The sequence below is a fragment of the Xenopus tropicalis genome, chromosome 7 (assembly GCF_000004195.4).
Source record: "Xenopus tropicalis strain Nigerian chromosome 7, UCB_Xtro_10.0, whole genome shotgun sequence".
NCBI lineage: Eukaryota > Metazoa > Chordata > Amphibia > Anura > Pipidae > Xenopus > Xenopus tropicalis.
Window position 1 is genome coordinate 48906049 of NC_030683.2, and position 10617 is coordinate 48916665.

Genomic DNA, 10617 nt, shown 5'->3' on the forward strand with positions numbered 1-10617 from the left:
TCATTTCATAGCTAAGTTCACATCAATCCAAATCTCATACTTCATTATATAATGAAAATCACACATATATCCCTGAGATTCACACTAAATCAAGGTTTTGCTCAAATGTAGTCATTAAACTGGGAGCCAATGACACTCTACTTGACAAGGACAAGGGAGGTTTTGAGAACAATATGTTGATGGTGTGAATGGTACATATATATACTTATACTTGTACACATAACCATATGTACCGTATACCAGACTGACTGGCAGCAAAATTCTAGTTAACAAAATGCTGACAAGGTAATTGATATTTTATGTAAATATGGTAAAATAAAATAAAAAAAGTGTTACTTTTCAATTTTGGCTCAAAATATATTCTTTTTGCTGAACTTGTTGCTCTTTTACAAACTATTACATTTTTCCTAATAACTAATCAGTCAACAGAATATATATGCAATATTTTAGGTAGAACACACTTAACAGAAGTTTATTACAGTCATGTCAAGTGTCACACACTTCTATGGGCATTTAAGATGTAATTATATCCTAGAGCCAATGGGTTCATATTAACTTAATTTACATTTTTCATTCTCAGCGTGTTTATTCACCTATTATATCTATTATGCATGCATTAAACATCTTTACTAGGGATTTATTATGAGCTAGTATAAAAAGATTACAACCTCTTAAACCCTTTACAACTTAGAAATCAATGTTAGTTAACATATCAGAATAAGTAGTCATTAAGATAATCCTTTCCTATTTTGTACAGCACGCAGCATACACACCACCGAACTTATATAGCATTTGTTTGAAAGGTGACAACATGTCCCTGTTTTTGTATATGTCAAATGTGAGCAATATTGAGAAGGAAGTATGTATGTATGTATGTATAGAAAGCACTACTTATGTACGCAGTGCTGTACAGTAGACGTGTTTAAAAGCACAAGAGGTAAATAAAAACAAAACAACACCCTTTCAGGCATGCTGCTTTTCCTATTCAGAATGTAAATTTTTGATGACACTATTGGTATCTACCAGTTGCCTTTAAATGTACCCGTAAGAATGTCTGTAGAACAATTATCTCTAATAAAAATAAAATCTTAAAGCTGTAGTTAGAATCAACCCATACACTGGCCATGCTTCTAATGCTCTGTAGAATGGAACCAATTGATTGATCTCAAACCCTTTCATAGAGAAAGCAATAGAAAAAATTATACATTATGGGGCCTATTTATTATACTGTGAATATATTATTGTTCTGTGAAATAAATAGTGAATTTATCAAGGTGCATGTTTCATTTTATTCCACTTCAGACCTGCATTAAAGTTTTTATACAGAGGTTTGCGATCACTGAAACAGTTTGATAAGTGCGCTATTTTTTTTTTTATTCGCCTATGCCTGTGATGTGTAGTCTGATAAAAATAATTAAAACGGGTTTGTGGATAATGGGTTTGTGGATTATGAATTCAATATTGATGCAATGTATTGGACTCATAAAACATCTTTCCTACTACATATTTCCACTCAAAGAGCATCATCTTTTTTGACACATGTATATTAAGTGGGCAAAAACAAGCTTTTCTGTAGCTTCTGTGTCAGTTAGGAATTTTCATAACTAATAGAAGTATTTTTTTCATCACCCCCCCCCCCCCCGCTTATAGTTCTAGTTTATCCACTGAACAATATTGCCATCTTTATTGAAGTTTGAAGTATATGAAATGTTTTTCTATGCCATGCAGGGAGATGAAGCACAGCAACAGCTGGATAGCCACAGTTAATCCATTCCTCATTTAAACAACTAAATCCCACTCCATATTCAGAGCCATACTGACTGCATAAAAATCACATCTATACACTTTGATATATATTGATATTAAGTAGAACACAATCTGTCCACAATGCAAAAAGAATACAGTGTTTACTGGGCAGAGCGTCTTAAGGCATTACACTTTATTATTGTACCTTGTGGCAATGCAAAAAGGTAATTACAGATGGAATATTACATGTAGCAGTGATTGTTTTGTGGGTACTAAGGGTCAGAATTACTTGCCAACATAAAAATGTACCAACATAAAAAGATTATTGCATGCACTGAAATCTTCTAAAGCAGTGAGAATCAAGTTCTGTTAAAATATTTTCAAGATTATTTATCAAGGTGGTTCAGCCTAAAATTCCATGGCATGAAGGAGAAATGCCACAATTTGATCTAGTACCATTTTCAGAAATGCAGAAAGGTGATACATGAAACAGAAGCACCTAATTTATTGTGCTGGCTATAAGGCTCTAATGTGCCACCTGGCTGGTAGAAACAAACAACATTTGATAGCAGTGATAGGCGTCAACATTTTTAGATTCCCTGCACTATTCCACACATATTCATTTATATCCAGGCAATTAAACTTTGGTATGATTTTATTTACATGCTAAAGCACAAAAAGTAGGGCATCTGAAGAGATTTACCCAGCACAGAACATAAATAAAATAGCATCAGTCAGTTACAAGCACCTGTGAATTATTATAGATTGCTTTTAATTATATGTAACACTGTAAACAGAATTCTTCTGGCGGAAGGAATTCTTGCAGCCTAAAGCTTACAATGAATATTTGTTGTCTGAGGCATAAACACTACACAAAGCTAATATATAAATCAAACAACACCACCTTAAGTCAAGACTACTCTACTATGGATTATTCTTTGAGTAAAAAGCATAGAGTCAGATTTACCCTTTATGCCACCATAAGCCACTGACCATGTATAAATGAAATGAACACCCATCCCTTCTACATGCTTCTCTGCCATCATTGGTTTATATTACAAGAATACAGTTAAAAAAATCTCTTTATCCAATTTTCCAGTAGACTTCCCTATCTGACATGGCTAAGGAGTTCTACACAAGAAAGATCACATTTATACAGATATGCAGGTGTTTCTGAACTCCACACCCCAACATCTTTTAACTTCAGATGGCTATTAAGGTCCTTGTTTTAATGTTAGACCAAAAAACTGAATGAAAGTAACTGAAATAACTGAATGAAAGTCTAACTTTAAAGACAAATTAAATGTTTTCTGAGCATAATTTATATATTTTAAAGGTCAGTCATATAAGTCAACTTTTTTTGCAATAATTACATGACCAGGTCTCCAGAATTCACCAGGACATCAATAATAACCTTTAGTGGCCTTTCTACCAATTATATCGTTTTTATTCCTACCTCAATTCAAAAGCTCAAAAGCTTGTATTGCATTTGCTATTTCTTGGTTTTACAGAAAAAAAAATGGATTTTGGACATATATCTTTTATATAAAAGAAAAATAGAGTATTTGCTTGATGGTGGCAAAAGGAGGTCTTCTTTATTAAAATCAATGACCTTATATTATAGTTTTGTGAATTCCAGTTGCTATGTGCTTAAATATGAAAAACTTCTTAGCAATTTACTTGTAGATTCTAAATATGGACAAAATCTGGCGTGGGGCTAATTTAATATACAATGTCAAAGATGTTATACTATGTGCATCCTGTCTGACAATAATTATTCATGCTGTTGAAAGGCAGGATTTGAAGGAGATATTTACTTCATCTTCATTATGTTTATGACACCATGTAAGCAACTCTGCTCCTCCCAAAACTGCAGCCATTCATTTCTATTTCTAAAATGTTATTACCGACACGTCAAAGATGCACTTTGTATTCTGTGAAACTTTGGGATTCAAAAAAGGGCATCATGGAGGAAATGATCTCATGTGTATGTGTGTGTGTGTATGACACAGTTATTGCATTTGTAGAGGAAAGCCTATGGCCAGTTGGGCACCTGGACATGCCACCCTTACCCCCACTCACTCACTCTCCTCCTGTACTTGGACGGGGCAGGATCAGTAGCACAAATAGCTCTCAGTGCAAATAAACTACTTTCTAGATAAAAATCAAATTTTGTGCAAGTGACATGCTTACATTGTTATGGATTATTCCAAATTGATCAGTCCATAAACTTTGTGAATCCTCCCTTAATTACAAATGAAATATTGCTTAAAAACACATGTTGAAGCCTGTGTTACATTCTGTTACCTTTATGTGCACTTAAATATTCAAGCTAGGTGTGTTTAAAAACTGCTGACCTTTTAACTGAGGAAATTGGCCAGCTCTTTCCAATTAAAATGACAACAATATGTACAATAGAAAAAAACACTGTCAAATCTGCTTTTTATCCTCATGTAGAATTCTGTCAGATTTTCAAAGGATTATCTTGTGAAGTGTTAGGCTACAGATTTGGCTGTCTCCAGTGCAAATCTGGGACACATGGAAGCAGATATTAGCTTCCGGCTGGAAGAGTATGATGTTTCTGGTACTAACAACCCCTCTACAACTACCTATTTTTTTCCACCAAAAACTGAAGAAAATCTGTCTAAAGAATAAAAATCGAATACGGCACATTGCTGGATAAAAGCAGAAAAAAAAAAAATTCCTGGAAAACTTGAATATGCAGATAGAGTGCATTTGTGTGTATCATTTGCCTTTCAGTTCCTGGAGGAAAAGTAATGGCCATAACATTAGTATGCCCAAGCTGCAGGCATACTTCTGCTGCTAAAACACAATACCCATTCCTCAGAAAATGATTTGTAGTTCAGCAACTGCTGGAAGCCCATAGGTTGGACATCACAGTTAAAGCAGAAAGGCTGGAGAACTATAAATTAAAGACGTAAGCAATCAATATACAGCACATCAGAATGCAAGCAGTTCTATACACTGGGTACAGCTATTCACTATGAGGGAGCTGCAGGCCAGGCCTCATTAGGCAAGGGCAGTGGTATACAGTTCAGGTAAAGTATGTCAGCTGTATTTCCCTAAAAGGGTCCCTGTTCTGGATGCTGGACTCTTGCATGACACACATTAAATCACTTTATGTGGTTACATAATGGTTTTAAGGGCTGAATGAAAGTACAATTTTATGGTTGTAGGCATGAGTCATTATCCTTTGCTTTCGTAAGAATCCACATTTCTGCCTTAATCTTATCTATGGTATTGTCTGCTGTTTTCTAGTGCACTGCAAAATCAGCAGAAATGATGCCCATCTGTCTCACGAACTCCAAAAGTACCTTAGTGCTGACAGGACATAGTGTCCAATCAATGAAAATAGCATCCTCCTCCTCCTTGGTTTTCCTGAATGAAAGCACTCACTATCAGATATCATGGGTTAGTAATCCTCTCCTTGCAAAGGGGGTCTGTCTTAGCTTAACCCTCTGCCTATGACACTGCTCACTGTAAAAGGTACCATCAAACCAATTGCTGTAAGAGAAAATAGGCGCTGTCACTCTGAGAAGCATCAAGTTTAAGTGCAATTTTGTGTCTGAAAATTCCATGGTAATAAATATAAGGAAAGAGCAAGTACCACATACACCCATGTGAGTGGGATTCATGTAAAGAAAACCAAACTCAATCGCCATATTGCTTGCAGCAGCTCTTCTATATGTTTATAAGAGAATATTTTGTATAATTCTATAAAAATATCCACTGCAAAGCCAAGTAATATGGCAGTTTCAGCTCACATGTATAATGCACAAATCAGCACACAGCATGCTAAGCTATCATTCATTAAAACTGAGTAATAGCTCCTTATTTATACGCAGGTTATAAATACCCATTGCTATTGATTGCAGGTCATGTGAGATAGGTGTATGATGAAGGTTTAACACTTCATACTATGAAAGTAATATAAAGCCATATTCAAATTTATTATCATTAGCTTTTGGAAACAAAGTTTACTGTAGATATTCAATATTGTAATTTGCTCTTAAAGAAACAAATTCCTGTCTACCTTTGATTTAAAGTTCATTCACCCTTTCCAATTTCTTATGTTATGTAATATGAACCAGGAGAAACTGAGACAATGGAGAAATATTTTAGTCCAGGGATGCCAGACAATTGGCAGGATTAGGCTAAATGCAGTACTTGAATAGACGACCTTGAACCACTCTTTTCTACCTTTTGAACAGAAACAGCTTGGCAAGCATTTCCTGCCTTTTCTTCTCCACTCTGAAACAATGAAGGATCTCTCCATGATTTATCATTCTCTGTTTGCTCATTGCACAAGTCTCCAATAACGAGGCACAAAAAGGTATAATCGATTTTATAGGCTTTTTTTGTGTAATTCATTAAGTTATACTGCACTGAAACTAGGAAAGGCGTACGTCTCTCTGCTGTCAAAACTCTTTAACCCTTTCCTTCAAGTGATAAATTAAAAAAAAGGCAAACTATTGGTTGGAGAGAAAAGAAACAAGTTTCAGTGGGGAGTGCAGGGTCATCTTTTTAGACAGAGCTGTGTCTTTTCTTGTAACACAGCGCCTACCTTTGGCAGAACAAAAGCCTTTCAACCTCAAGCTGTCAGCCAAATGAAAGAGCTATACAATGCCGTCTCTGTATTGCACACTCCAGTTCTTTCCTTATTTGGGATTTCCTCTCTGTCTCTATGCTGCAAATTTGCAGCTGTGCTGACCTCCTTAGATGAACTAACCGAACCCACATAAAAGCATCATCTACACTTGTCAATATACTTCTGTTCGCAGCCATTAAACAGATATACAATGCAATGAAACTCCTTATCCTGCAACAGACAGATTTTACTGTGGCACAGTGTGTCTAGAATTTTACATGCTGGCACCATATAAAACATGCTAGTGATTTATTTGCAAGTGACCTCTCATAGGTCAAATCAATAAGAAAAAAATTGAATGAAAAACTATTTTTAAACAATGTAAAGAATCTGAGACTTTCAATAACTTGCAATGTGACTGCACTGAAATAGACCAGCAGTGGGAGTGAGGGTAGATCAGAGGTCAAGGCTTAATCTCAAGCATCAATGACAGACATTCTGTGAGTTGTGCACTTGGTGCCACAGGTTGCTCAGACCTGTCCTACCTTCTTGAACTGCTTGGAAGGGGTTATTGGCTTCTATAAACTTGATGGAGTAGGTAATCTTTTCACTCTGTAATATGTCGTCATTCAGGCTTAAATCTGACACTGCCAGCTGGAAAACTTCATCGTCCTTGACAGCATTTTCTTCAAATATTGCACCTGTTGAGACACATTTTTTTACAGTAAAACAATAGCATTGGCTTTGTACTTGTGTGGCCTCTGCCACTTCTGATGCCACCATATCTATGCTTCTGCCATTCTGTATTATGATGAGTGAAACGCTCTCTTCTGATGTACTGAATTTATTCTCTCTTTTGTAGTCCAAAAATACTATGTTTAGATGGTTGATTGATGACATTTCTCCCATAGCATTGCCCTAATGCATTTATGTAGTTAATGTTCCTTCTTAGTACTTATATGGTTAATGGATGTTTCCTGCAATGTATTCATGTCTCCTGCAATTCTTAATAATCCTGCCCTTTCTATTGTGATAGCTGTGATGGCTACCATGGACAGCGACCATTCACACTGCACAAGGTTCCACTGCATTACACATTTGTATATCATTTCTGGAGTTTCAGTTTTGGTTTTCCAGTTCCACTTTTGAGATAATCCGGTTCTGCTACTACAACATTTCAAGCCACCAGAGTTAAGATTTCAAGAAAGGAAACCACTATCTGGTCGGTTAAACCCTTTTCATTTAGTGGAAAGACATGGTAGCCATTATAAATTGATTTAAATATAACAGTAATGGACATTACAATTTAGAATAACCACAATGTATATGCACTATTGATCTTTTTTATTTCTACTGTAAATAAGGACAACATTAATTAAAAAAAAAAAAAAACAGTTGTACCAGGTTCTCTGCTTAAGCACCTAGATATCTATGCAATCAACTTGGGAGACTTCAGATATGTATTTCATTAAAAGTACTGTGGAGGCAGCTTACTTTATTAATGGCTGTATAATACCTCCCTTGGGAACAGTCACTTTATTGGAGTGTGGCCTCAGATCTGCCATTTATTTAGCACTGCGTCTTCACTCTCCATCAGTAAATCATACATTAAGGCTAGAAAAAAGGGAGCGTTTCTCTGATTCAGTCCCCTTGTAAACTCATATGCAGACAGTGCTCATTAATATAAAGTTCCCTTTATATATTCTCTATTTATTTGCCTCTCATCCCAGTGATTCTCTGTTACTCAGGGATATAGCACGTTAATTAAATCTTAAGAAGACCCAACCTACCTCATTAAACAATGTTAATAAAATGGCTATGAACAGATTCAAGTTATCATTATATTAGCAGATTCTATCCTTCCCTATACCCTTGTGACGTGAGAAAGCTTGCTACAAACACTGAGGATATTACAGGTTTGTACATTAGGCAGAATTGTATTATAGCAAAAGTAGCATAGGACAGAAGACAACTATAGCCACATGGAGCAACATCCCAATTTACTGCTTTAAGTGATCATGCTTATGGAGCACAGCGGACAAAGTTGTCCCTGTCTAATTTTAATAGATCCGCAATGCTGTCTGCCTGGGCTTGCTCACTACACCTACTCATATAGATGAAGCCATAAGCAATGTCTAGTATCATACTCTCAGCCTAAAGCATAGCTCATCCCTGTCTCTCAGAGCGGATTCTCCGGACGCAGAATCACAAATGCATCATCCTTTTCATCCCTTTCCATAGATACATGCTTTTTATCTGTGGCTGCTTATCTCGCTCTGTCTCTCAACCCCTCCCTCCCAGATTAGATCTTCCATCTGCTTTATCTCCCATCAGGGGACCCGTGTTACCTTTACTCTCCAAGCCAATCAAACCTGGACTGAGCCCTTGAATTACAGCAGACAAAGTGGGACAAAGAGGGCCATACCTTTAACATGACATACATGGCTTTGGCATTGTTTTCTGCTTGTGTGCAAAGTTTCAGTGACACAGACAGCAATGACTTTTAAATCATATGTATTGCCCTTCTGTACTTTGAACCAACAAAATTGTCAAAAATGTCAACAGTAGGAAAAACTGCAGTGCTTGAAAGGCATGCTGTTAGAGGCACTTGCTACTTGTTTGACTGTAAGTGTCCCCAGCAACAATAAATATTTTTCAAGCAATATGCATGGCCCTCCTGCACACTATCTAAACATAGAAGGAGGTGTAGCAGGGCCTAATGAATCTTCTGGCCCTGCTCAATCATGGTAGGGTGCTGTAGAGAGATAAAAGTGCGAGCTGCTTAATATGAGATGAAGAAGCATTTTCTGGTGAGATATTGATAGAAGTAAGGGAGGGAGACAGACAGCTGGGGGCAAGGAAGCATATGTAAAGTGGGGGAAGACTGATACAGGTGCACAATGAAGGAGGGAGGTCAAGGCCCAAAATATGAACCAGAACCCATGGCCCTGTAGCTACTCCCCTGTCCTCAATAGACCTGTATTACCCAGTAAGCAACAGTGATACAAGATACCCTCATGCAATGTATACAGTTTTATACAAAACAGCAAGTTACTAACCAGGGGAAGCCTGTCATTTCCATGCTGCTAAAACATACTATATAAGTAATGAAAAGTTTTAGGTCCACTCACTGCTCTATGCCTTGTCTTTCTCAATAATATCCAAAACACAGCAGAGAGCTGAGTTCCAGCCCTGTTATAAGACAGCCATTTAAATGAGACTTCTCACCAATAATGAGGGCACATGTCAAGTCGATTTACTACTACTAAACTAATTCATGCTTTTTGATGCTGTCCAGCACCATCCACACTGTTGTTTTGTGGGTCCCTTGTTACAAGCAAACAAGTTTACAATAACCCCACCAATAAGTTTACAATAACCCCACACAAAACTAGCAACCATGAATGTCCATGGATTTCAGACTGTCCTTCTGCATCAATACAATTAGCAATAGAATTTTCTCTCGTTGCCTTACAACTTTACATCACACACTGCCACAGTAAATGGCTACATTGTATCTTAGCAGGAGTTCAACCCTTTGCCACCTCCATGTAGTTTTTTTAGAAGCTAGGTACTCTGCTCCCTTTCCTTTTATGAACAGTATTATTCCATTCACCCGGTCCTTTCTTACCAATGTGAATGATGGAGTCCGCTCGCACTGAAAGGCACTGAAATATCCAGGGGAATAGACAGAGCATCAACATTTCCATTTCCAGCCTTGCAGACAGCACATCAGCTCGGATTTGTTAGTAGCACAGAGGTATAAAAGATGAAAAATCTCTCCAGTGATAGCAAACAATAGAGATAAAATAATAAGTGGAACACAAGGTAAATCCTGTATGTTGCAGAATGTATTAAATTATTATAGCCAGGGAAAAGCATAGACTTGCAGCTCTCTCCAACACTGTGTGTGTCTCAGACCCAACAAACAGCAAACTGCGGAGGATCCCCCCCTCCCTCATCCTCTCCTACCACGTGATTGCAGAGACTCACCACTCAATATAGTCTTGGGGAAAACACTGAGAGATGGAGAGATGAGCTCAGATGAGAAACAGAGAAGCTCAGTTTCACATGAGCCTCTAACAAAATGGTTTGTGGTGATGAGGAGGAAGACTACCAGGGGTTTTCCACACATAAACTAACAGAAGTAAGGCGATAGGAGGAAGTATTTGAAACTGCAAGTAGGAAACCATTATCTCTTAATCCAAACAGGGAAAGTCTATGTGAAATGCCACAACTTGGCAGATGAGGATATAAATTAA

The 10617-nt window shown here is 37.1% G+C and overlaps 1 protein-coding gene across 2 annotated transcripts in view; it reads right to left on the bottom strand.

Moving 5' to 3' along the window:
* Positions 1 to 10270, bottom strand: part of grid1 (glutamate receptor, ionotropic, delta 1) — a 482837-nt gene extending 472567 nt beyond the window's left edge. Inside the window, 2 exon segments of one of the 2 annotated variants that reach the window (NM_001103000.1) lie at positions 6901 to 7056; positions 9987 to 10270. In NM_001103000.1, coding sequence (NP_001096470.1) covers positions 6901 to 7056; positions 9987 to 10065 — 235 coding nt within the window. In that variant the 5' untranslated portion in view covers positions 10066 to 10270. 2 annotated transcript variants of the gene reach the window in all.
* Positions 10271 to 10617: the final 347 nt, after the last annotated feature.